This window comes from Orbicella franksi, chromosome 9 (genome assembly GCF_964199315.1).
Source record: "Orbicella franksi chromosome 9, jaOrbFran1.1, whole genome shotgun sequence".
Lineage (NCBI taxonomy): Eukaryota > Metazoa > Cnidaria > Anthozoa > Scleractinia > Merulinidae > Orbicella > Orbicella franksi.
Window position 1 is genome coordinate 29,347,240 of NC_138153.1, and position 27,945 is coordinate 29,375,184.

The 27,945-nt window shown below is 40.4% G+C and overlaps 3 protein-coding genes across 7 annotated transcripts; 2 read left to right on the forward strand and 1 right to left on the reverse strand.

The window, feature by feature from the left end:
- The first annotated feature begins 109 nt into the window (after positions 1-109).
- On the forward strand, positions 110-3,291 carry LOC145497862 (uncharacterized). Its single transcript, XM_081477728.1, has 3 exons — positions 110-414; positions 1,457-1,978; positions 3,036-3,291. Exons 1-3 carry the CDS (start codon positions 250-252, stop codon positions 3,288-3,290), a joined length of 942 nt encoding a protein of 313 aa, XP_081333854.1. The 5' UTR covers positions 110-249; the 3' UTR covers position 3,291.
- Positions 3,292-5,562: 2,271 nt separating this feature from the next.
- LOC145497861 (uncharacterized) lies at positions 5,563-27,788 on the reverse strand. 5 transcript variants are annotated; one of them, XM_081477726.1, is made up of 9 exons: positions 27,549-27,788; positions 25,099-25,309; positions 21,402-21,683; positions 20,483-20,785; positions 19,784-20,071; positions 8,278-8,328; positions 7,545-7,640; positions 6,782-6,928; positions 5,563-6,380 (listed from the first exon to the last, which is right to left on the reverse strand). In XM_081477726.1, exons 2-9 carry the CDS (start codon positions 25,181-25,183, stop codon positions 5,563-5,565), a joined length of 2,070 nt encoding a protein of 689 aa, XP_081333852.1. In that variant the 5' UTR covers positions 25,184-25,309; positions 27,549-27,788. The 5 variants fall into 5 exon arrangements, with proteins under 5 accessions (XP_081333852.1, XP_081333851.1, XP_081333853.1 ...); XM_081477725.1 differs by lacking the exons at positions 6,782-6,928; positions 7,545-7,640; positions 8,278-8,328 and adding exons at positions 17,716-17,862; positions 18,484-18,579; positions 19,309-19,359 and having other exon boundaries at positions 27,549-27,777; XM_081477727.1 differs by lacking the exons at positions 5,563-6,380; positions 6,782-6,928; positions 7,545-7,640; positions 8,278-8,328 and adding exons at positions 15,639-17,312; positions 17,716-17,847; positions 18,484-18,579; positions 19,309-19,359 and having other exon boundaries at positions 27,549-27,731.
- LOC145497863 (uncharacterized) lies at positions 11,857-15,117 on the forward strand. The gene is made up of 2 exons (XM_081477729.1): positions 11,857-13,012; positions 14,045-15,117. The coding sequence occupies exons 1-2, from the start codon at positions 12,764-12,766 to the stop codon at positions 14,279-14,281; spliced, it is 486 nt and encodes a 161-aa protein (XP_081333855.1). The 5' UTR covers positions 11,857-12,763; the 3' UTR covers positions 14,282-15,117.
- Positions 27,789-27,945: the final 157 nt, after the last annotated feature.

Sequence of the window (27,945 nt, forward strand, 5' to 3'; positions counted from 1 at the left end):
GCTTGCGTGAAAAAAGCGCTTTTGTTGGCTGATCGCGGTTGAAAATGACAGATGCTATACCAACCGATAATTGTAATTGGACGCATTCTTGGCTGTGTTTACAGCTCGAAAGAGAACAATATTGCGTGATATGCACAATTTACTTCCGGTTTACCGGAGCAGCCGCTGAGCACGTGCAGGCTCAAATTATTTAATTTCTTTTCATATTGTTACTGCTGATTTTACTTCTCATAGAAATTACAAGTCAAAATGCCTATCTCTTTACACAGTCATAGTGGGCAGTTCTGTAAGCACGCTTTCTGTTCATTAGAAGAGGTTGTTGTTAGAGCGATCGAAGCCGGGTTTACACATTACGGGCTATCGGAACATATGCCGCGATATGAAATAGAAGATTTATACGAGGAAGAAGTGGAGGTAAGTTTTGCTTTCAAGTCAAAACTGAAAGATCAAGATACCCGTATTACACAGAGTTTCATATATTTACATCTAACGGAATAACATCAGTGTAGAGAATCTTTCGACACGGGTATAATTAAGCTTATTAGTTTCTTGAGGATGGACATAAGTTTGAATGCTTTCATACATTGAATAAAATAGCTTAAAACCCTATATCTTTTTTATTTGATCGCTCCCTTGTCTATTCTAGTGATATTGGCAGTTTAATTCTAGTGTAGTCCTATGGGTCCATTTAGGAAGCCATTTTATAGTCCATTGACCAGGTCCATATTATCAGGGTGTTCCGTGGCTGGGTGTCCTACTAGGCTGTTGATTTCTGAAAATCCTGCAAATTTCACAACTAACAACTGCACCATACCCGAGTTCACCCACTCAATCATATCAGAAGCCCTGTCTAGTGTCTTGATTTCCTGATATCTTGCAAAGTTACTTGACATCGCCAGACTTTTGGCTCAAATTCTTTGGAGACGGTAAATACCTAATCATACCTTTTTGATACGCATTGGCAGCATTGTAAACGTTTTTGTCCCATCATGGTTATTATGGCTTACTGAGTTTCACTTTAATACAATCCATGGCTCAACCAAACTTGCCTTATGCTGCTGAAGCATACCAAAAAGATACGATCAGGTGAAAGCATTGGCTGGTATCAGGAACACTTTAAAATTTGATGTTGTCACAGTGACAGAAACACTTGATTGATCCTTAATATGTTTAATTAATCAATCAATGTGATAAATCTTCTCACTGACTGAGTGATTGATTAACTAATTAAATGTGTGACTAACTGACCAACAAATAATCTGACTGAAGGGCTAACTGTGTGACTGACTAACCATTCAGCCTGTGGGCTGACATATGTACTGACAAATTGACTGACGACCTGAACACGCTGGAGGTGGATGGACCTACTAGTCTGACTGAATTACCAACTGGCCAACCACATGACAAGTGCACCCTACTCTAGTAACAGGAACTGACATGATTCTTGCCATTGTAGGAAAATATGACACCTGCTGATCTCCAGAACGTGTTTGAAGATTTTGTAAAGGAAGCAAGGCATCTTCAAGAAAAATACAAAGACAAGATTTGCCTAATTGTTGGCTTAGAAACAGAAGTTATAAGAGAAGATAGTTTTGATCGGATTCGCAAGTTGAAAAAAGACCTGAAATTGGATTACATAGTAGGATCAGTTCACCATGTCGATGGAATTCCGACTGATTTTAGCCGTGAACTTTTCAAAAAAGCAGAAAATCAGGCTGGTGGAACAGAACAAGTGATGTGCAGATACTTTGATCTCCAGTACAAGCTAATGGAAGAACTTAAACCTGAGGTCATTGGTCATTTTGATGTCATCAGACTTTATCGAGCTGATTTTGAAATTACAGATTTGATTTGGGAGAAGATTGTTCGGAATATAGACTTTGGGAACTCCTATGGAGCTTTGTTTGAGATAAATACAAGTGGTGCATCACCAAGAAAGAATCTGAAGTATCCATACCCTCACACACGAATTCTTCAGGTAAGAATAGCGAAATGATGATTCAGTACTGTATTTGGATTATATCATGTTGTAAGTATAAGATTGCCTCTACTTTATAAAGGGAACTCAAGTTGTCATACTTTTTTTGTAGAGGAATGAAATATCTAGTAATTTCCTTAACTAGATACCTGCTGTTCAAATTTTAATATTGGGCAGTAGTTTTAGCTCAAGTCAAGCGACGATTTGCACTGTTTCTCTAATTCCCAGAAAATCTTGTTGATCAGCAAAATTTTTAAATGTCTCTCTCCTCCACAGAGGCTCAAAGGATTTTTTTTGGGTGGGGAGAACATGCTGAACGATGCAAGTGTAGGTGCAGGGTTAGGTGAAGGGCAACGTCGGAGATCCATTCAACTTTGTGCCTGCACTCACCTTGCACAGTGACTCTCTATAATGAACATTTTGAACCTCTGCAGAGGACAGAGTTTAGATGTAACATCAGGAATTTAAACAAGACTGGAATTACTAAGTTTTCTGTAGTCATTGATTCTTGGAAAATATAGTGTAATGCTACATTGTAGTTTCATTTCTAAAGACATAGCGCAGCCAATTCCTGTAAATAAAAAACTTAGATGTTACAAATTTCTGCCCACAGCAAAATGCCTTTTCTGATTCCAAACAGCCAAGTGCAGGATATGACAAAGCACAAATCAAAATTATGTTAGCCTGTTAACAGGCTCTCTAGTTGACAATGGTGTGAGAGAAAGTGGGAATAAAGAGGAGAGAAGAGTGAGTAGGGAAGAGAGAGGAGGAGAGCCACCCCAATCCCCACCACCACCCCCAGCCACTTCACTATCAACCAGTTCTTTCTTGGCCCTTTTAGCTGCAGTCAGACCCTTCCAACCAGAACTTGTTCACAGGCTAAAATTATAAAATTATGTATGGAACCAAGCAAGTTCATTAAAATGGAGTTGCTAATTTTCCATAACATTTACCAAAAACAGATCAAGTGAAGGACACTTAGAACTTTTCTTTATCGCCTAAATCTCAGAACTGATATAATTATGATAATTATCATTTGCATCTTTTTTTCTCATAGTATCTTCTGACTTCTGGAGCTAAACTTACACTGTCTGACGATGCACATGGTACTGGTGATGTAGGTTTCTGGTACAACAACTTGCCTCAGTACTTAGCTACTCACAATGTCAATGAGCTATACTATCTGGAGAAGGCCCTGATGACTAATCCCTCCTCAGAGCATGAAGGCAGTGTGGTGTGTAAGAAGATGGCAGACTGTTTAAGCCATCCATTTTGGACTCGCTGCTCTGACATTTTAGAAAATGACAAATAAAATTTTGTTTCCTAATCTTTGGTCATTTGTTTGTGGGGCTGAAATTCAGTGAGGTAAACTTTTCTACAGGGAGGTTCTTCCCCGTAGTCCAAACCCTTATACTTTTATATACTGTTTTTGACAGAAAAAGTAACCCTTTCGTACTCAATTTATAGAAGTGACACCCATTTTTTTATTGTGTAGTATCGCTGGACATTTTTATTCTAACATTGTAACTTTGAATAAATGTTTATTATCGGAAAATTGCCACTTGTGAAAAAAGATAACTAGGTTTTCTTCACCTAGTTCAAAAAGTTTCTCCAATGAGACGCAAGATTTATTTCAGCTTATCGTAAAGTTCAAACAAGTGCAATCTACTTTTTCCACAACAGGTTACGCTTTCTGGTTAGTTTAGCAGACTTTTCGATATTTGTTAACACTTGTAGCTCCGGGTTTCAGGTTTGTGGTGGTGGTTAGTTGTTACAAAAGTGTGGTTCGTCATGCTTTCACCAAACTAGATTGAGATGTTGTCCAAAGATACTACTTTGGACCAAAAGAGTCGATCAAAAATTCTTCTATATTTAAGTTAATTGAATAAATACAAAACTTGACCCGTGTACGGATATCAAAATTTATCTCCTCTGGTGCGATAAAAAATCAGAAGTCTGTTTCAACGCTGCAATTCTAGACGAAGGCACCGGAAACAGAGTGACAAATCTCTTCCTCAACAGAACGCAGGCGAGTACCGTAAAATTGACAGACTCGCCGTGTTAGAAAGGCAAACGCAATTTTTCAATGCGCTTCATTTCTTGCGCGTTCTGTTTTCTTTCTGCGTTAAGTCGCATTGACGCGCAGTCATGTTCAGAAGTGTTTGCATTTTGGCTAGACTTACCGCAGATCATTTTTTTTGTCTCTCACAAGACTGAAATCTTTTCGAATGTTTAAGACGATACGTTAGACGTTCTTAGCCGCCTCATTTGAATGGGTTTTTAGAATAACACATACGTAACATGGTAAATTAAGAAAAAAAATTAAGATAGATAACATGGTCGGTGTTTGTGGTCGTAGGTGGGTGCTAGCTGTCTGGTGTGGTTAATCAAGTTATGAAGCTCGTAGGCGCTTTTGCAGAAAAATTTGTAGGCGTTTTAGCAGTTGTGGGCACCACGGGTGTTGTGGTTGACGCCCCCAAAACGGACCACAATACCCACAACGGCCAGGGCGCCCTGACTATCAACATAACACCCACATCTGCCTCAACACCACATGTACAATAGTCAAGGCTTGATAGAAGATCTTTCTTTGGATCTTCTAATGGCGAAGGCAGTAGCTTATTGATTTAGCTGTTCAGTTAAAACTTCCCTTCTATTGCCAACAGCTTCCTCGACTGGTAGTTGGTTCTTTACAACTTACTTGCGTTAAGCCATACATTTTTTTTTTCACTTTCTTTTAATTGCATTAACCAAACAGGGTGAGAGAAGAAATTACTCTCGACTTTTAATTTGCAAACAAATAAGCCCACAAATAAGTCTGGGAATGACACGAATATATTTTATAACTTAGTTGCAAAATGAAGTTATACAGTCCAATTAACTCAGTTATAAAATGCAGTCGCATTAGTTCAGCTAAAAAATACACCTAACTCTTCCCGCTAAATTCATTGTCTCTTTCTTGATCTGGGTTAATGACAAGATTCAGCACGGTGAAACTTTATGCTCTCAATTCATTTAAAGAACTTTACTCAAAAAATATTCTCGCCGGCCTATAACAATACTCTTTTACTTTTTGAACATTAAATCTTAATTTGTTTACAAAAATATATACTTCTGTATTTGCAGTGGGTTCCCCAGCCTCCAATGGACAAAATTTCCCGCGAAATCTAATTCGAGGCTTACGAGTCGTCCCGACTTAAAGGGAACAATTCTATTCATTTTTTTCCGACTTAATGTAACAACTTGGCTTATTTTACGGAAGACCTGTTCCGAAGACCACTTGGTTGTGCCATAGCCTGCGAACAGGCTCCAGCTAGGTTCCCGGCAAGATCGGAAAAAAAAATTAGGCGACCGATGCGAGCCGACGAGCGCGAAAAAAAACAAATGACTTTCGGCGAGCGAAGCGCTTCGTTCGCTCTATGTTTTCTCTCCACCCTCGCCGGGAGCCTTTTCTCAGGCTAGCTTTGAGATTGTGCTACTCTGATCCGGCGGTAGACTAGACGACAGAAATTCCGATTCGTAAATGATCCTCCAAATGACCGTATTAAAGGATTCAAGCGTCGTGTGTTTAAAATGTTTTTAATTTAAATGGGACTTGATTCATTCTGCTCGCCCCTGTCAGCATTGTCGGATGAAGCTCTGATATTCTCATACACAGGATCCTCTGGGTGCTTCAAACCGAGGGTCTCGTAGACGTGTTCCTTATCTGCGACGTTCTGGTAATCAGGAACATCCTTGGCAACCCTTGTCTTGGGCGTTTTATAATAAACTTCTGCCTTGGGCGTTTGATAGTGACCGTTGGGAGTTTTATAATCAGCCTGGGCCTGTGACGAAGCTTTGTCACGCGTGGCATCGATTTGTTCTTGCGTGACATAACGCTCTTCGTCGTCACTTTTCCCGTCGTCGCGTCTCGTTTCATTGGAACACCCAGCTTTTCCAAGAGACTCAATACTTTCGTACAATCCTGAAGCGCGTCCTTCTTCCAGTTGTTTTTGCTCCGCCCTCAAATCAACTCTCAAATGATCGCATTTGTCAGAATCACCAGCTGTTATCAAAGGGACATCTTCTGCCTCCGCCCTTGGTAGGAAGCCATTTGCCTCTTGTACAGCGATAACAGGTTGATCCGGTTCGTCCGCCGTCTGCAAGAGCCCCTCAGTCATGGAGTCGCTGCCCAGCGTAGTGTTTCCCGAGGGGGGTTCATATCTCACGCTGAAGGCCCCCCATGTAACAATGTCTTTCGACCTCTTTCTACGTTTCGGCTTCGTAACCTCACCGTTTTGATGCAATTGTTTTCTCTTACGGGAACGCCCGATGAACACTATCAATATAATTAACAAGAGGAATGCACAGGCTACCGGAACTCCTATCAGTAAAATCTTGTTCCCTTTGGTTATTTCTTCACCTGAAAATGACCAAATAATAAACGTGTTATTCTCTGTGTGCTAAAAGACTAATGTTAAGAGACAATGGGGCTCACATCTCTAGGGTAGCCTTCGTTGCAGGTGCAAACGGAGAAATAACACGGGAGGCGAAAAACGCCCGTTCCCCCCCCCCCCCCGCACTCCTCCGTACCCGCCTGCTACACAGGTTACGCTAGGGGAACGTAACAGGAGAGAAAATGCGACATTTTTTTTATGGGATCAATGCAACACGTGTCCCATTCTCCCTAGGAAGCCCTCAAAGGTAATGATTAGTTTTTAAGTTTAGGCTAATCTTGGTTACAGCAAGCGGCATATATATATTGCACTAGGTGCGCCTCGGACATTCAACCAAGTTTACTCGAAGCACTTGAGCACAACTTACCTGTACCATCCGGATCAGCTTCTGGCGTGGATTGACGAGAGAGATCACCCGGCATAGAAGACACTGAAGGAACAGATGATCGCCTGATAGCTGTTTCACCCGGTGAACGAGTCGATGTTTTAGCGTAGGGATGTGTCGACAAGACATCTACGAAAAAACAGAAGTTTTCACGCCAGCAAACACTGCATTTCTCAGCCGTTGGATCGTTTATTAATAGTTCAAGCCGGCTGTATCTCGTTAGCAAACAGCTTACCCTGGAAATGCTTACTATTCCCTTTGTTCCTGCCTGCAACAAAGGAAGTCGTAGACGCCGTAGGCAAAGCTACATCCACCATATCTACTATAGAGTGCAGCGGGTAAGAAGAATGCTTATGCATATCGATTAGACTTCGATGTTAGCATTATTTAACAATTAGATTATGAGTTCGAGATTTCTTTTGTGTGATAGTTGACGATGGCGCAGCCCTTGTCAACTATCACGCGTAGTAATCGAGAGCGAATAATCTAATTGCTTTAGTATAAATCTACTAGTCGTTCAAAACTCTATCTAAATACTCTTCACAGACACTTCGAAAACGCCAAGAAGCGGCCGTAATTTTGTTAACAAGCGCGCACTACGCTACTCACTATCTATCACAGAATAGGTAGTGAGTAGCGTATCCAATCAGAGAGCGGCATCCGTGATAGAAGTTAGTAGATTTGTACTAATTAAAAGGGATTAGAAGAAAGTAAATGAGTCAGCCTGGAAATGCGCTCTACCAACCTGTTGTATGACCAGGGGCTTCAGTGGGCACACTCTCTACTGTACCAATTGTCTTTACGCTCGCTGTTCGAGAGGTGCTGTGTGGCTTTTCAGAAACTGTTGTGCAAGAATAAAAATCAGATATTAAGCAGGTTAAAATAGTACCTTGCTTCCTTGCTCTTCTTCGAAGCACACGCCACATAAGGAGGTTTGTTTTGTTTTGTTTTGCTTTTTACAGTTAAGTTATCCTGCAGAACAGCCAGTTCAGCGCAGTACACGACAGCGCTGCCCCGCTAAAACGCTTGATCTGAAGACAGCAGTTTAGTCTATGGATAGATCTTGGCAACGTTTTCTAACCAATGACTTCGTTTGTTTCAGACCGGTTAAGGCGTTTGCAAACGCTAAGGAAGAAAACTTTGCGATAATTGTTATTGTTTGTTTCGTTGGTGTGCCTGTCGATTTGGCAGTCGAAAAAGCTTAATTTTGAAATAAGAAACGAAACGAAAAAGTGCCATGTCAATTTAAATTTGATTTGGAATCCTGAAGCTTTAACGAGCTTCATTCCAAACAGTTTCATTTCAGGTCCAATTCGATCATTTGCATGGGTGGGAGAACTGGAGGCGAGGTTATGGTTGCACTTCGCGAAACATAATTTTTGCGCCATGAAATTTGGAAGTAAATAAAGCTCTGAGCCGGACAGGATTATAAGAAAACCTATATGGATGAGTAAGCGAATAAAGTAAAGAAAAAAAACCTGTTGTTAGCTTTTGTGTAGTAACCTTTCTTGTAGCAGTGATGAACTGGCCTGAAAACAAAAAACATGGTGCACATCAGTAGCTAGATGACAAGTGAGATTAATTTTCTGTAACTGACGTTTCATCAAAATTTACACCATATAAACATTGATCGAGAGACAATTACAGCGTTCTCCTTGTAGCATTTTAACAAAAAAAAACCCTCTTGCATCAATAAGTTATCGTCAAAGCAGCGACGTTCTTAAGGGATCCGAGATATTTCACCCTAAAATCTAATATGTTTTAAAAAATTTCGCGCGCAACAACCATTTCTTACTGACACACTACACGGATCTGTCCGAAGCGAAGTCATCGGTATGGAATGTTTACCACTTGAAGTCCATTCCAGAGCAACAGGCCAATAAACTGCCGATACCGTTTCAACAATCTTCTTTTGAGCAGATTTATCCATTTTGTAAGCTTACATTTAGTTTTCTTTCCGGCGTTAGTTTTTTTTTTTTTCATCGTATCATTTAAAACAGCGCATAGACTCTTTCGCTGTTGTTTGCAATAATTTTGATTAAACTAAAGGGAAAACGTTATAATTCGTGTTGTTTAAATGGTTTTCTTCTCCATTTGAAGATGTCACACGTCGTGCAAACGAGCTTACTGAACAAGGACTGAGAAATTTTGCCGGCGGCGAAGACTTAATCAGTGCCACACTTCTGACTGTTTCAGGCGTATCAGTTCGACATAAAAAATTCCGATTCAAATGGAGGTTAATATTGCGGTGCTTAGTCATCAAAACTTCAGCTATTGTTCAGTGTTCTTCAGTCTATCTGGAGCCGGTTAATTTAATCCTATTTGCATTAATTTCGGATTATTTTTTTTATCGGCCTACGTATTGCGGTTTTGACTGGAATTTGTTAATTCAAGAGAGGGTCAAGGTACGGAGAAAAATGTCTTACAGGAAGGAAGTCGTTTTTCAGTGAACGATTTTCAAATATAAAATAAATTGGATAAAAAGATTCAAGAGTGCAAATTGGAACAAGTGTTTGGGCAAGAGGCACAGGATTACAAGCATAGAAGCATGTTACGGTTCATCACTTTTTTCTTGGCTTGTTTGGCTTTCATCACTTCTGGCGCTTTTTCTTTCCGTTACCAAAATAATAACGTCCGATGAATAAGCCGGGACTGAGTCTCCTTACTAAATATGAGGGAGATTTACTATGTAAAATTAATTGAATACTTTCATCTCCTTTAATTAATCAGTACAAAAGGGTCATTAAGCAATCTGTTTGATTTGTTTCAGCTGATAAATTGTTATCACTCCAAGGATAGCCAGATCTACATTATTCTACAAAACTGTAAAACAACGGTAAATTGCAAATCTCCTCCTGTTTTAGCGATATGTTTTTGTCCATTGTAGTTGCGACTCGATTTCAGCGAGATACGACAAAACATATGGCAAGTTTCACCCTTCCCTAAAAGGTCGAATTTGTTGAAATGAGACCAAAGAATTCCGGGATGCCACAGTAGTGCTGAAATGGGTTATTTTCAAGGCAGTTGTAACAGGTTGGGAAAGGGACGAAATTTTCTTTCCAACGAATGGTTGAAAAACGACCAGCCGGGTAACAGAGAAACTTTGAAAGTCTAACTCATGTCTAAAAGAGCAGCTTTGATAAACAGCACCGTATCTGAACAGAGTGCCGATTTAATGTGACATCTTCAGTCATAACATGTATTCAACTCGTTACTCCAAGGAGGATCTTGGACTGATGATATTCTTTGTGAGTTAAATCTTTTTTCACTTCTTAATTAAGGCCATTAAGACTCGTGAGAAAAAACGTTTACGTCAGGCTATCGTGTGAATTTTTAAAATAATATTAAAACAACAACATCCGAGAACCAATTGAGAATGAAACGTCATGGGAAAACTCAAATATTTGATCTCGGGTAAATCCGAATGAAATCCTAACTTCAATCTGGCTATCAATGTTTGAACCGGGGAAGAAAAAGGTGGCTCACGAGTACTCACATCAAGTACAAAGAACTTTTAACACTTCCTAAGTTAGTAAAAGAAAATTGTCGCCTATACTTACTGTTAGAGGCCGAGCTAAATCTTGCCAAGCTTATCATACCACAGGTCAAATATACTGCCACGAAACGTCTTCCAACTTCAAACATGTCGATAGTCTTGCTTCGCGCTTCCTTCAAACTGATCTGTGATATCTGCTGTACACTTCAGGTTGTTGGGAAAAATCGAGAAACCACAAATCCACACAAAGTCCAGGGTTGGTTTCAACTCAGTTCCTGTTAGGAGTACAACTTTCCCTATAAGAATACAAAGCTGAGAAGGCGTGCGCTTGTAACTTGAGCAGACAATAAAACGCTAAAGAATACAATAAGTTGGTATTTTCGGCAAACTTGCCAGCAGAAGTCAAGGGTCTTTCGCGCGACGATTTTCAACGCTCTAATGACTTTGTACACACAGAGCTTTACAGAGTATTAATCTAAGTCATAAAAAGTGTTCGAAAAATGGCGATAATATGAATCTTCTTTACAAAGGTGCGAAGATTTAATTTCTACTGACACAGACTGATAGAAGGGTGACGAAAATCTAAATCGGTTCAATAGAAAATAATGAACGCGCCAGAGAATTTGAACAAAAGCGTGAAGGGTATCTGTAATCAAGGGCACGTTTAGCTTTTTTTTCGCCACTGAGTCCTAAATGTTTCCTGTGTTGTTGTAATAAAATCACGATTCAGCAATGAATCAGTTGAAACGTAACTTCCGATTCAGAGTTCCCGGCGGGAAAAGCAAATACAAACAGTCTAACTATATGGGTCTGCGCCCTACCCCAAACACATGAAACCCAGTTTAACAGCTTCCTCTTGTAACCCCCTTCGCTCCGCTCCCTCCCCAACCATTGATAACACGACATATAACAGACTGCGAGCAGTCTTTCTTTTGCTCGAAATTTCGTGGGAAAGAACGCGAGGAAGAACGCAAAATAACATGTCATGCTCGCACGCTCACTTGTTTTGCGTTCTTCCCCACGGATTTTCGAGCAAAAGAGATACGAGATAGCTTGAATTACCACCCCCCTCCCCCTTGCCTCTTCCTTTGTATTGATAATTTTTGTGAGAGAACTTGAGAATAATGCCGAGGGCTTTGATTTCTGAACAGTTTTAGTGAAGCATGGTGTTTTTTAAACAGTCAAACTATGTTTTCCTTCTTAATGAATTAAATCTAGCCCGCTTATCTCGGCAAACAATATCTTTCGATTTGTGAGAGATTTGTCAACATAGCGCGTTAAACCATTAATTCGCAAATTTGACGGTACACTCAACATTTGCATTCGATTGTCATATAAGTCAAAACGGCTGGCTGGCCTAAAATGATGACAGCTTTATCGCGACACAGTAAAATTCTTCAAGTTAAAATTACTGGTTCGCGCCGAGATCTGCCAGCCTCAAGAACTACTAGCTTCGCCTTGAGTTTATTGTTTAAGCGACACACGGGCAATTTTTCCAGCTTGCTTCACACTACTCAGATCTGCATGCACCTAAAGCAATTAAATTAAACAATACACTTACCACTGTTACTTACTTGAAGTCGTAAATCAGTATTCAATCACGATTTCATTGTGCACGAAGTAGCAACTTTCATTGTGAAGGTGTACTAATACGGTCGGCTGTATTCACGAGCGCCTCAGCGAATTCTACTCTGGCACGCTTGTTATGCTTGATTGACAACCCAAAAACACGTTACAACATCTTGTCTTAATTTTAGACAGCACTGTACAACTTCCGCCAGTAATGGCCAGTAATCAAGCAGATGAATATTCGAGGCGTCTAATACGCGATGTGATGAGAAAATAAAATCGAGGTGCCTCAAGTGTTTTGTCGCTCAGTGTGCTCAGCGTCTTAGTGGCGTTGTTGGACACCCACTACGCAGACATTGTTTTAAGGCACATCACGCAATCTTTTCTCCTTCAAGAAGAAAGATTACGTGATTACCCCAAAGAAAATTCTGTACTCTAACACAGAGCATGGGAAGCGACCCGAGAAGGAGAAATCACCGAAGTTTCCACTCGCGCACTTGTAGATCAGAGGGGTGTGCGTAGAGAAAATTTTTGCTCCAAAAGGACAGTCAGCTAAAAGAGTTTTGAACGATTTCGACAAGTTTCAATAAAAACTAAGGAAATGTTCAAAATAAGTCAACCCCGTTACTGTCCATTCTCGATTTTGGGAGTTGTGGTTTTCGGTTTTACGGCTTTGAATCACTTTCAGATCGGTGTTTCGGTTTTTGCTCTTAAAAATTTCTGGTTTTTAGGTTTTGCTATTTTTTTTTTTCACGGTTTTCAGTCTTTTTTTTTTTTCCTTTTAGCACTGAGATGACGCAAATCAGATTAACAACAATGGACTGCGTCTTGCCTGTTTATGGTAATTGTTGCTCCAAGCAAGTCCAGCATTGCACCGATTGCAACTAAATTTGGTCCAGATGTATTCTGGTCTGTTCTACATGAAGTTAAATTCTCATTGTCACATGAGTGATTTCAAATCATTTTGTCATTTTGATGTCATCAGACTTTATCGAGCTGATTTTGAAATTACAGATTTGATTTGGGAGAAGATTGTTCGGAATATAGACTTTGGGAACTCCTATGGAGCTTTGTTTGAGATAAATACAAGTGGTGCATCACCAAGAAAGAATCTGAAGTATCCATACCCTCACACACGAATTCTTCAGGTAAGAATAGCGAAATGATGATTCAGTACTGTATTTGGATTGCCTCTACTTTGTAAAGGGAAGTTGTCATACTTTTTTTGTAGAGGAATGAAATATCTAATAATTTCCTTAACTAGATACCTGCTGTTCAAATTTTAATATTGGGCAGTAGTTTTAGTTCAAGTCAAGCGATGATTTGCACTCTGTTTCTCTAATTCCCAAAAAATCTTGTTGATCAGCAAAATTTTTAAATGTCTCTCTCCTCCACAGAGGCTCAAAGGATTTTTTTTGGGTGGGGAGAACATGCTGAACGATGCAAGTGCAGGTGCAGGGTTAGGTGAAGGGCAACGTCGGAGATCCATTCAACTTTGTGCCTGCACTCACCTTGCACAGTGACTCTCTATAATGAACATTTTGAACCTCTGTAGAGGACAGAGTTTAGATGTAACATCAGGAATTTAAACAAGACTGGAATTACTACGTTTTCTGCAGGCATTGATTCTTGGAAAATATAGTGTAATGCTACATTGTAGTTTCATTTCTAAAGATATAGTGCAGCCAATTCCTGTAAATAAAAAACTTAGATGTTACAAATTTCTGCCCACAGCAAAATGCCTTTTCTGATTCCAAACAGCCAAGTGCAGGATATGACAAAGCACAAATCAAAATTATGTTAGCCTGTTAACAGGCTCTCTAGTTGACAATGGTGTGAGAGAAAGTGGGAATAAAGAGGAGAGAAGAGTGAGTAGGGGAGAGAGAGAGGAGGAGAGCCACCCCAATCCCCACCACCACCCCCAGCCACTTCACTATCAACCAGTTCTTTCTTGGCCCTTTTAGCCGTAGTCAGACCCTTCCAACCAGAACTTGTTCACAGGCTAAAATTATAAAATTATGTATGGAGCCAAGCAAGTTCATTTAAATGGAGTTGCTAATTTTCCATAACGTTTACCAAAAACAGATCAAGTGAAGGACACTTAGAACTTTTCTTTATCGCCTAAATCTCAGAACTGATATAATTATGATAATTATCATTTGCATCTTTTTTTCTCATAGTATCTTCTGACTTCTGGAGCTAAACTTACACTGTCTGACGATGCACATGGTACTGGTGATGTAGGTTTCTGGTACAACAACTTGCCCCAGTACTTAGCTACTCACAATGTCAGTGAGCTATACTATCTGGAGAAGGCCCTGATGACTAGTCCCTCCTCAGAGCATGAAGGCAGTGTGGTGTGTAAGAAGACAGAAGGCAGACTGTTTAAGCCATCCATTTTGGACTCGCTGCTCTGACATTTTAGAAAATGACAAATAAAATTTTGTTTCCTAATCTTCGGTCATTTGTTTGTGGGGCTGAAACTCAGTGAGGTATACTTTTCTACAGGGAGGTTCTTCCCCGTAGTCCAAACCCTTATACTTTTATATACTGTTTTTGACAGAGAAAGTAACCCGAATAAATGTTTATTATCGGAAAATTGCCACTTGTGAAAAAAGATAACTAGGTTTTCTTCACCTAGTTCAAAAAGTTTCTCCAATGAGACGCAAGATTTATTTCAGCTTATCGTAAAGTTCAAACAAGTGCAATCTACTTTTTCCACAACAGGTTACGCTTTCTGGTTAGTTTAGCAGACTTTTCGATATTTGTTAACACTTGTAGCTCCGGGTTTCAGGTTTGTGGTGGTGGTTAGTTGTTACAAAAGTGTGGTTCGTCATGCTTTCACCAAACTAGATTGAGATGTTGTCCAAAGATACCACTTGGGACCAAAGGAGTCGATCAAAAATTCTTCTATATTTAAGTGAATTGAATAAATACAAAACTTGACCCGTGTACGGATATCAAAATTTATCTCCTCTGGTGGGATAAAAAAACAGAAGTCTGTTTCAACGCTGCAATACTATACGAAGGCACCGAAAACAGAGTGACAAATCTCTCCCTCAATAGAGCGCAGGCGAGTACCGTAAAATTGACAGACTCGCCATGTTAGAAAGGCAAACGCATTCTTCCAATGCGCGTCATTCCTTGCGCGTCCTATTTTCTTCCTGCGTTAAGTCGCATTGACGCGCAGTCGTGTTCAGAAGTGTTTGCATTTTGGCTAGACTTGCCACAGATCATTTTTTTTTTGTCTCTCACAAGACTGAAATATTTTCAAATCTTCAAGACGATACGTTAGACGTTCTTAGCCGCCTCATTTGAATAGCTTTTTAGAATAATAACAGATACGTAACATGGTAAATTAAGAAAAAAAATGAAATTGATAACATGGTGTTTGTGGTCGTAGGTGGGTGCTGGCTGTCTGGTGTGGTTAATTAAGTTATGAAGCTCGTGGGCGTTTTCGCAGAAAAGTTTGTAGGCGTTTTAGCAGTTGTGGACACCGCGGGTGTTGTGGTTGACGCCCCCAAAACGGACCACAATACCCACAACGGCCAGGGCGCCCTGACTAACAACATAACACCCACATCTGCCCCAACACCACATGTACAATAGTCAAGGCTTGATAGAAGATCTTTCTTTGGATCTTCTAATGACGAAGGCAGTGGCTTATTGATTTAGCTGTTCAGTTAACACTTCCGTTGTATTGCCAACAGCTTCCTCGACTGGTAGTTGTTTTTTTGCAACTTACTTGCGTTAAGCCATACATTTTTTTCACTTTCTTTTAATTGCATTTAACACACAGGGTGACAGAGGAAATTACTCTCGACTTTTAATTTGCAAACAAATAAGCCCACAAATAAGTCTGGGAATGACACGACTATATTTTATAACTCAGTTACAAAATGAAGTTATACAGTCCAATTAACTCAGTTATAAAATGCAGTCGCATTAATTCAGCTAAAAAATACACCTAACTCTTCCCGCTGAATTCATTGTCTCTTTCTTGATCTGGGTTAATGCCCAGATTCAGCACGATGAAACTTTATCCTCTCAATTCAGTTTAAAAACTTTACTCAAAAAATATTCTCGCCGGCCTGTAACAATACTCTTTTACTTTTTGAACATTAAATCTTAATTTGTTTACAAAAATATGTACCTCTGTATTTGCAGTGGTTTCCCCAGCCTCCAATGGACAAAATTTCCCGCGAAATCTAATTCGAGGCTTACGAGTCATCGCGACTTAAAGGGAACAATTCTATTCATTTTTTTCCGACTTAATGTAACAACTTGGCTTATTTTACGGAAGACCTGTTCCGAAGACGACTTGGTTATGCCTTAGCCTGCGAACAGGCTCCAGCTAGGTTCCCGGCAAGGTCAGAAAAAAAATTAGGCGACCGACGCGAGCCGATGAGCGCGAAAAAAACAAGACTTTCGGCGAGCGAAGCGCTTCGTTCGCTCTATGTTTTCTTTCCACCCTCCCCGGGAGCCTTTTCTCAGGCTAGCTTTGATATTGTGCTACTCTGATCCGGCGGTGGACTAGACGACAGAAATTCCGATTCGTAAATGATCCTCCAAATGACCGTATTAAAGGATTCAAGCGTCGTGTGTTTAAAAAGTTTTTAATTTAAATGGGACTTGATTCATTCTGCTCGCCCCTGTCAGCATTGTCGGATGAAGCTCTGGTATTCTCATACACAGGATCCCCTGGGTGCTTCAAACCGAGGGTCTCGTAGACGTGTTCCTTATCTGCGACGTTCTCGTAATCAGGAACATCCTTGGCAACCCTTGCCTTGGGCGTTTTATAATGAACTTCTGCCTTGGGCGTTTTATAGTGACCGTTGGGAGTTTTGTAATCAGCCTGGGCCTGTGACGAAGCTTTGTCACGCGTGGCATCGATTTGTTCTTGCGTGACATAACGCTCTTCGTCGTCACTTTTTCCGTCGTCGCGTCTCGTTTCATTGGAGCACCCAGCTTTTCCAAGAGATCCAATACTTTCGTACAATCCTGAAGCGCGTCCTTCTTCAAGTTGTTTTTGCTCCTCGCTCAAATCAACTCTCAAATGATCGCATTTGTCAGAATCACCAGCTGCTATCAAAGGGACATCTTCTGCCTCCGCCCTTGGTAGGGAGCCATTTGCCTCTTGTACAACGATAACAGGTTGATCCGGTTCGTCCGCCGTCTGTAAGAGCCCCTCAGTCATGGAGTCGCTGCCCAGCGTAGTGTTTCCCGAGGGGGGTTCATATCTCACGCTGAAGGCACCCCGTGTAACAACGTCTTTCGACCTCTTTCGACGTTTCGACTTCGTAACCTCACCGTTTTGATACAATTGTTTTCTCTTGCGGGAACGCCCGATGAAGACTATCAGTATAATTAACAAGAGGAATGCGCAGGCTACCGGAACTCCTATCAGTAGAATCTTTTTCAAAGAGTTCTCTTTGGTTACTTGGTGAGCTGAGAATGACCAAATAATAAATATGTTATTCTCCGCGTGATAAAAGACTAATATTAAGAGACAATGGGGCTCAACTCTCTAGGGTAGCCTTCGTTGCAGGAAGTTAAATAGCACGGGAGGCGAAAAACGCCCGCTCCCCCCCCCCCCCCCCTCGACACCAACTCCTTCGTAGACGCCTGCTACACAGGTTACGCTAGGGGAACGTAACAGGAGAGAAAATGCGACATTTTTTTATGTGATCAATGCAACACGTATCCCATTCTCCCTAGGAAGCCCTCAAAGGTAATGATTAGTTTTTAAGTTTAGGCTAATCTTGGTTACAGCAAGCGGCATACATATATTGCACTAGGTGCGCCTCGGACATTCAACCAAGTTTACTCGAAGCACTTTAGCACAACTTACCTGTACCAACCGAGTCAGGTTCTGGCGTGGATTGACGAGAGTGATCACCCGGCATAGAATACACTGAAGGAACAGATGACCGCCTGATAGCTGTTTCACCCGATGAACGAGTCGATGTTTTAGCGTAAGGATCTGTGGGCAAGACATCTGCGAAAAGAAAAGGAAGTTTTCACGTCAGCAAGCACTGCATTACTCAGCCGTTGGATCATTTATTAATAGTTCAAGCCGGTTGTATCTCGTTAGCAAACAGCCTATCCTTCCTAGCTCTACTATTCCCTTTGTTTCTGCCTGTGACAAAGGAAGCCGCAGACGTCTAGATGTAGGTAAAGCTACATCCACCATAACTACTATAGAGTGCAGCGGGTAAGAAGGATGTTTATGTATATCGATTAGACTTCGATTTTAGTATTACTTAACAATTAGATTATGAGTTCAAGTTTTCTTTTGCGTGATAGTTGACGAGGGCTGCGCCCTCGTCAACTATCACGCATAGAAATCGAGAGCGAATAATCTAATTTCTTTAGTATAAATCTACTAGTCGTTCAAAACTCTATCTAAATACTCTTCACAGACGTTTCGAAAACGCCAAGAAGCGGCCGTAATTTTGTTAACAAGCGCATTACGCTACTCACTATCTATCACAGAATAGGTAGTGAGTAGCGTATCCAATCAGAGAGCGGCATTCGTGATAGAAGTTAGTAGATTTGTACTAATTAAAAGGGATTAGAAGAAAGTAAATGAGTCAGCCTGGAAATGAGCTCTACCAACCTGTTGTATTACCAGGGGCTTCAGTGGACACACTCTCTACTGTACCAATTGTCTTTACGCTCGCTGTTCGAGAGGTGCTGTGTGGCTTTTCAGAAACTGTTGTGCAAGAATAAAAATCAGATATTAAGCAGGTTAAAATAGTACCTTGCTTCCTTACTCTTCTTCGAAGCACACGCCACATAAGGAGGTTTGTTTTGTTTTGTTTTGCTTTTTACAGTTAAGTTATCCTGCAGAACAGCCAGTTCAGCGCAGTACACGACAGCGCTGCCCCGCTAAAACGCTTGATCTGAAGACAGCAGTTTAGTCTATGGATAGATCTTGGCAACGTTTTCTAACCAATGACTTCGTTTGTTTCAGACCGGTTAAGGCGTTTGCAAACGCTAAGGAAGAAACTGGAAGCGAGGTTATGGTCGCACCACAGGGAGCACACAATCTTGTTGAATAGGAAGAGAGTAAATAAAGGAATGAAAAGAACGAATATGTTACCTTTGTCTCCTGTTGTTATTTCTTACCCGACCTTACAGAGAAAACCGCTACTTACAAGTCCTGCGTAACACTGTAGCGCTGAACTCGTACTTAGGCTTTTTCGCGCTCTGCAAAAAAATTTTTGGCTTTACAGTCAATGTTATATGTAAAGCAAAAAAAAAAATGTTTTGCAGAGCACGAAAAGGCTTGTGGTTGCACTCCACGAAGCATGATTTTTGGCGGGAAAAGTAGTGCGATGAAATTTGGAATTAAATAAAGCTTTGGGCCGGACACGATTAAAAGAAAACCTATAGGGAAGAGTAAGCGAATAAAGTAAAGAAAGAATAAAGGGAGAATAACCTGTTGGTGGCTTTTGTGTAGTAACCTTTCTTGTAGTAGTGATAAACTGGCCTGCAAACAAAAAACATGGTGCACGTCAGTAGATGACAAGTGAGACTGATTTTCTGTAACCGACGTTTCTTCAAAATTTACACCATGTAAACATTGATCGAGTGACTATCACAGAGTTCTGCTTGTAGTATCTTAACAAAAAAAAAACCCTCTTGCATCAATAAGTTACCGTCAAAACAGCAACGTTCTAAAGGGATCCGAGATATTTCACCCTAAAATCTGATATGTTTTAAAAAATTTCGCGCGCAACGACCATTTCTTACTGACACTCTACACGGATCTGTCCGAAGCGAAGTCATCGGTATGGAATGCTTTAAATAGATTGTCAAAAGTTCCTCGAGCGCTAGCGGGAAAATTGATATTGAGCGCGCAAACACTAGGCGTCTATTTTCGTTAGGCTGGAAGCATCATGGAAATATACTACCTCCAAGAATAATACTTTTTGAACCGGATCTGGTTCCTCGCCCCATCTTGGTATATCCTGCTACTTTGACGGAATACGATTTTCCGCTTGTCAGACCAGTTAGGTTTTGAGTATAGACCAGGCTCGCATCGCGTTCAGACCATGGCCCAGAGGTACCTTCACGGTAGAACACAACATAACCCAGAATGACACCATTGCGATCATCTTTAGGGATTGGGCCCCATGAAACCTTTATGGAAGAGAGAGTACTGGAGACGACTTTGACGTTGGTTGGTGGTTTAGTTGGGACTGGAGGTAAACAAAAAACAGCGGGTTCATTATAGATAGCGGAAGGAACCAACCAGAACAAAATTACTTACAAGTCTTGCAACCTGAGCCATGTTCGGGAAAAGTAGAGAGATTGAAATCACAATTGATTGGCTAGTTAATTAAGATTTCTACATCTCGAATTTAATTACTTAGAAAATGCGGCACAAAGTTCTCGTGCCAATAAGAATGATGGCCTTGTTGACCAATCATAGGGAGACCTTAACTATCACGTGGCTCAACCCGCGCGACTCAGTTCCCGCGCTTTTCATCAGCTGAGCATTGCAAACCTATTACCCAGGACCTCACACTCCCAATAGGAGACGGGGCCTTGGTTGAATTGGGAGGAAAGATTTTGTTTCGAGAGCTAGTGATTGCGAGCGCAGCTCTTACCTGATTCATTTGTTTTGATTGTCAACGAGTCCGACCACGAACCAGCCACACGGTCATTGAACACTTTATAGCTTTTGACCTGTATCTCATATCTTGTGTTTGCCTTAAGAGTAAAAGAAGCTTTTTCTGTAACACTTTGTATTTGTCTCGTCGCTTTGCTTTCTACGTTCTTGAAACGAACATAGTAGTTTAATCTCGATGTATCTGTTATCCCAGTCTTAGTAACTGATGGACTGTTCCAGACGACGGTGATTCTCAAACGGTTCACACTGGACACACGGAGATTGATGGGTTTCGCAGGAACTGTACATGAAGAAAAGTTTATGTCAAATAATATTATTATCCACTGGGAGACATAAAACACGACATACAATGTGTATGGCAGATAGGTGCAACAGATAACTTCAACATCTTGACTATAGCCAGACAAGCATGTTGAGCAATTTTCAAAAGAAAAAAAAAATTCCTTCACAGCAAAAACTGCTAACAAAAAAAAAAACCGCAGTGGGAGCCATGGGGAAAAAATCGAGCAGTGCTGTCTACTATAAAGGCCCTGTGTTTGACTTTGAAAAAATTCTTGAGCAAGCTATTGTCTACCAAAAAAACACTCACAACCTAAAGGTGACTGAAAAATTTCATGCCCCAGAAAATAGCCCAACTCTCACCCCTTCACCACGCCTCGAATAAAATAATGGTCAGTCCCTTAGAACAGACAGAATCGCGGTTTCCTCGCGCGTTTCAAAGTTGACAATGTTTCCACTTAACACATTGTCGTCGTGTTTGATAAACTCTGAAGTCAGATGTAGGGCCATGTAAATCGGTCTCTCTCCCACAAAATAACCATGGAGAGTTTTATCCATAGAAATTGCAGCTTTTAAAAAGCTTTCTTTCGAGGGAGAAAATACGAGTCCAAACTCACCCAAAGTGTTAGTATGTAATCCAAAGACATCCGACCAAGTGCTTTGGTTTGGTCTAACGGCTTTAACGTAAATGTTATACTGTTTGTTATCTTGTAAGTCAAGTTCAGCGCTCTCTGATGTCGCGGGCACCCGTCTTCCGGGGCCGCTCCCAACAACCTGGTAGGACACCATATATGACAGAACTGAACTGTCTGGTGCGCCAGCAGTAGTCAGCGGTCTCTTCCATTTCAGCATGATCTTAAGGTCGCGAACACTTGCGACTCGAAGGTCTGTTGGTTTACCTGGAGCCACCAAAAAAAAAAATGAAAATACCTTTTTGAGAATTTGCCGATACACGGGGCTTTTTGTTTGAAGCGAAAATAGCTTATACCTGACGCTAAGCGCCTCTCACAAAATCATTAATCAGCTGATATCGTGTTAATGTGTCTGACGACTAAATAAACAATGAAACCTCTATTATGCTGATTAGGCCGGATATTTATTCGCGGATATGATGATCTGTTCCGTGAAAAGAACAGTTTTCCGAGAGAGTTGTTCGAGGAAAAAGATAAGCTTTTAATTATTGTTTTTTCTACCTGTCAATCAAATGTTTACCTCTTAAAGTCCATTCTTCAGCGAGACAAACTAACTTCCGAGTTAGGATTTCGAGTTGGATTTCGAGTTGGATTTTCGAGTTAGGGTTTCGAGTTGGATTTTCGAGTTATGATTTCGAGTTGGATTTTCGAGTTAGGATTTCGAGTTGGATTTTCGAGTTAGGATTTCGAGTTGGATTTCGAGTTGGATTTTCGAGTTAGGATTTCGAGTTGGATTTTCGAGTTAGGATTTCGAGTTGATTTTACGTTTAAGGATGTAGAGTCGGTCTTTTCGAGATGGTTACTAGTAATCCAGCTGCAACGATCTCAGCTAGTTTGTCCGTGAACCGTCTCGTAGATTTCCAGTGCAATGCAACCAACAAAAGAATTCCTGTAGGGGTGGGGCTAGTGATTTGCCTTTTTACTGCGCGTAAACAGCTACATTTACGTGGTGCCAGAACGACCAAAAGGAGGAATAAACCTCAGCTGTACATCGTGCTCGAGAAACATTAGCTCGATCAGATCGATAGCTGCAAGAAACAGAAGAATGTTTCTGGAGAAACGTATAGCTTTCTCGAAGTAAAGCTACGGCGTCTCAGAAGAAAAACGTACAAGGACATGTCAAATAATATAATGTCCGTGATAAGAATCTACCCACTATACTTGCAAACAGTTCTAATCAGAGCCGGCCCGGCGTCACAATATGGAATGCAAATAAGCAAAATTTTCACGGTAAATTTCATATTTTGTACCTCGAAAGCAAACACTTGGAGACTTTAAAACTTATCTTGGAATATAAATGAGCCTTAAAAAACATAAACACATGGAAAATTACAGGGGTGTCAAACTCGACGAAAGGAAATGCAGATAAGAGCGGAACTGAATCATACAGACCTATGACCTCTAAAAATTTTGCTATAGCACGGTCTTACGGCTCAACTTTACTTAAAATTCCTTCTCATAACACAGCATGAAGTGAAAAAACACGAGTGAAGCAACAAAAAGGTCGAGTGACCGAACAGAGAACGGCGAATGTACAAATGTCACAAACCATAGGAGTCGTGTTGGCTTGTCAACTGCATTTTACACTGATGCCACAGTTAAGCCATCGAGTGCCTAGAAATCTAGAAAAAAATGCCGTCAAAGAAACACAAAGTAACGAGGTCGAGCTTCAAACTAATAAGGATCGAAAAGTACATTACGCCATTGGCTAGCTCTATCTTGACCAATAGGAGTCGTGTTTGGCCTGTCAACCATTTAAATCATCAAACCACTGAAACTTTATTGGAAATCCCACCAAAAAAATCCCGCCAAAAAATCCTAACTCGAAAATCCAACTCGAAAATCCAACTCGAAAATCCAACTCGAAAATCCAACTCGAAATCCAACTCGAAATCCTAACTCGGTAAATAGACAACCTCTTCTACAGCACCAGGCCGATAAAACTGCCGATACCGTTTCAACAATCCTCTTTTGAGCAGATTTATCCATTTTGTAAGCTTACATTTCAGTTTTCTTCCGGCGTTAGTTTTTTTTTTCATCGCTTCATTTAAAACCGCGCGTAGACTCTTTCGCTGTTGTTTGAAATAATTTTGAATAAACTAAAGGAAAAACGTTATAATTCGCGTTGTTTAAATGGTTTTCTTCTCCAACTGAAGATGTCACACGTCGTGCAAACGAGCTTACTGAACAAGGACTGAGAAATTTTGCCGGCGACGAAGACTCAATCAGTGCCTCACTTCTGACTGTTTTAGGAGTATCAGTTCGACATAAAAAGTTCCGATTTAAATGGAGGTTAATATTGCGGTGCTTAGTCATCAAAAGTTCAGCTATTGTTCAGTGTTCTTCCGAGCCTATCTGGAGCCGGTTAATTTAATCCTATTTGCATTAATTTCGTATTTTTTTTATCGGCCCACGTATTGCGGTTTTGACTGGAATTTGTTAATTCAAGATAGCGTCAAGGTACTGAGAAAAATGCCTTACAGGAAGGAAGTCGTTTTTCGGTGAAAGATTTTCAAATATAAAAATAAATTGGATAAAAAGATTCCATAGTGCAAATTGGAACAAGTGTTTGGGTAAGAGACACAGGATTACAAGCATAGAAGTATATTACAGTTCATCACTTTTTCTTGGCTTGCTTGGCTTTCATCACTTCTGGCGCGTTTTCTTTCCGTTACCAAAATAATAACGTCCGATGAATAAGCCGGGACTGAGTCTCCTTACTAAATATGAGGGAGATTTACTATGTAAAATCGCACTATTAATTGAATACTTTCATCTCCTTTAATTAATTACAAAAGGGTCATTAAACAATCTGTTTGATTTGTTTCAGCTGATAAATTGTTATCATTGCAAGGATAGCCAGATTTACATTATTCTACAAAACTACAAAACAACGGTGAATTGCAAGTCTCCTCCTGTTTCGGCGATATGTTTTTATCCATTGTAGTTGCGACTCGATTTCAGCGAGATACGACAAAACATATGGCAAGTTTCACCCTTCCCTAAAAGGTCGAATTTGTTGAAATGAGACCAAAGAATTCCGGGATGCCAAAGTAGTGCTGAAATGGGTAATTTTCAAGGCAATTATAATAGGTCGGGAAAGGGACGAAATTTCCTTTCCAACGAATGGATGAAAAAAGACCACACGAAGCCGGAAAACAGAGAAACTTTGGAAGTCTAACTCGTGTCTAAAGGAGCAGCTTTGATAAACAGCACCGTATCTGAACAGAGTGCCGATTTAATGTGACATCTTCAGTCATAACATCTCTTCAACTCGTTACTCCAAGGGGAATCTTGGACTTGTGATATTCTTTGTGAGTTAAATCTTTTTTCACTTCTCAAGGCCATTAAGACCCGTGAGAAAATACGTTTACGTCAGGCTATCGTGTGAATTTTTAAAATAATATTAAAACAACAACATCCGAGAACCAATTGAGAATGAAAGGTCATGGGAAAACTCAAATATTTGATCTCGGGTAAATCCGATTGAAATCCTAACTTCAATATGGCTATCAATGTTTGAACCGGAGAAGAAAAAGGTGGTTCACAAGTACTGACATCAAGTACAAAGAACTTTTAACACTTCCTAAGTTAGTAAAAGAAAATTGTCGCTTATACTTACTGTTAGAGGCCGAGCTAAATCTTGCCAAGCTTATCATACCACAGGTCAAATATATTGCCACGAAACGTCTTCCAATTTCAAACATGTCGATAGTCTTGCTTCGCGCTTCCTTCAAACTGATCTGTGATATCTGCTGTACACTTCAGGTTGTTGGGAAAAATCGAGAAACCACAAATCCACACAAAGTCCAGGGTTGGTTTCAACTCAGTTCCTGTTAGGAGTACAACTTTCCCTATAAGAATACAAAGCTGAGAAGGCGTGCGCTTGTAACTTGAGCAGACAATAAAACGCTAAAGAATACAATAAGTTGGTATTTTTGGCAAACTTGCCAGCAGAAGTCAAGGGTCTTTCGCGCGACGATTTTCAACGCTCTAATGACTTTGTACACACAGAGCTTTACAGAGTATTAATCTAAGTCATAAAAAGTGTTCGAAAAATGGCGATAATATGAATCTTCTTTACAAAGGTGCGAAGATTTAATTTCTACTGACACATACTGATAGCAGGGTGACGAAAATCCAAATCGGTTCAATAGAAAATAATGAACGCGCCAGAGAATTTGAACAAAAGTGTGAAGGGTATCTGTAATCAAGGGCACGTTTAGCTTTTTTTACGCCACTGAGTCCTAAATGTTTCCTGTGTTGTTGTAATAAAATCACGATTCAGCAATGAATGAGTTGAAACGTAACTTCCGATTTAGAGTTCCGGGAAAAGCAAATACAAACATTCTAACTATATGGGTCTGCGCCCTACCCCAAACACATGAAACCCAGTTTAACAGCTTCCTCTTGTAGCCCCCTTCGCTCCACTCCCTCTCCAACCATTGATAACACGACATATAATAGACTGCGAGCAGTCTTTCTTTTGCTCGAAATTTCGTAGGAAAGAACGCGAGGAAGAACGCAAAATAACATGCCATGCTCGCACGCTCACTTGTTTTGCGTTCTTCCTCACGGATTTTCGAGGAAAAGAGATACGACATAGCTTGAATTACCACCCCCCTCCCCCTTGCCTCTTCCTTTGTATTGATCATTTTGTGACAGAATTAGCTTGAGAATAATGCCGAGGGCTTTGATTTCTGAACAGGTTTAGTGAAGCATGCTGTGTTTAAACAGTCAAACTATGTTTTCCTTCTTAATGAATTAAATTTAGCTCGCTATCTCGGCAAACAAGAAGATCTGTTAGATCTTATAACCGCGCTTTTAAAATTTAACTGTTTTCTTAGTACTACAGTCGCAACGCAGTGCATATTCCAAAGCAATCTTTGATGATTCATTGATTACTGTAGACATCACAGCACTTGATCAACATAAACTCTATTATCGCACCATCAGTCGTAGCCGTTGTGACATCTCCGATGACGTAATAGTCTTAATCTGGAAGTTTCTTCGGGATATGTATGGGCATGAAGATACGAACACTATTACAAACCGCTTTCTTTCTTTAAAGCCACGATTAAATTTAATTGTTTTTTTCCCTTGAGTTAAGGGTTAGCAAAGAAGTCACACGAGTCACATAATTCAAGAATTGCGTTATCTACGGCTATCTTTAGTACGGTGGTTATTTCCCTATCAATGACGTAATCTTTGCACGTTCTGACACGTTCTTTGCTTGGCTTCCAAACATTTAATTTTCTTTCCGATCTATGAACTCGCTGCGATGAAACAGTCAAAGGATTTACTTCATTTGCCTAAAACCGCAAGAAATACTCGCAAAATTACAAATAAATTAATGACCGTCGCTTCTGCCGAAATAAACTTGCAAAGTAAACACGATCTTATTTGTCACGGAGCGAAAGTGAAAGCTGCAACGTCAGCGCATTCCATGGCTGACGTAATACCTATTTTCAGCGTATTTATTATTCCCTTTAAATCCAACGCTTTGATAAAGCGAAAAGAAAATATATTTTACCCACAAAAAAGAAAACAATATCCGTAAAATTGTTCGTGTGTTTATGTTTTAACAGCTTCTGGCGGAAAAACATCACACGTTGCGTGACTCAAAGTTTGGCCGAGCGGAGGTCTGCGTCTGGTCACCGACAAAAAAAATAATAAAAAAAATAATAAACCACGGGTAAACCTAGAACCGCGCTCGGCCCATGGCCGCGCGGTTAACAATATCTTGCGATTTGTGAGAGATTTGTCAACATAGCACGTTAAACCATCAATTCGCAAATTTGACGGTACACTCAACATTTGTATTCGATTGTCATATGAATCAAAACGGCTGGTTGGCCTAAAATGATGACAGCTTTATCGCGACACAGTAAAATTCTTCAAGTTAAAATTACTGATTCGCGCCGAGATCTGCCAGCCTCAAGAACTACTAGCTTCCTCTTGAGTTTATTGTTTAAGCGACACACGGGCAATTTTTCCAGCTTGCCACACTACTCAAATCTGCATGCACATAAAGCAATTAAATTAAACAATGCACTTACCACTGTTACTTACTTGAAGTCGTAAATCAGTATTCAATCACAATTTCATTGTGCACGAAGTAGCAACTTTCTTCGTGAAGGTCTACTAATATGGTCGGCTGTATTCACGAGCGCCTCAGCGAATTCTACTCTGAACCTCCAGGAATGTGATACAACACTTCTTTGATTTGTGACCTTTTCGCTGAAGTGAACACTACGTGCTAGGCACTTTTGGCACGCTTGTTACGCTTGATTGACAACCCAAAAACACGTCAAAACATCTTGTCTTAATTTTAGACAGCACTGTACAACTTCCGCCAGTAATGGCCAGTAATCAAGCAGATGAATATTCGAGGCGTCTGATACGCGATGTGATGAGAAAATAAAATAGAGGTGCCTCAAGTGTTTTGTCACTCAGTGTGCTCAGCGTC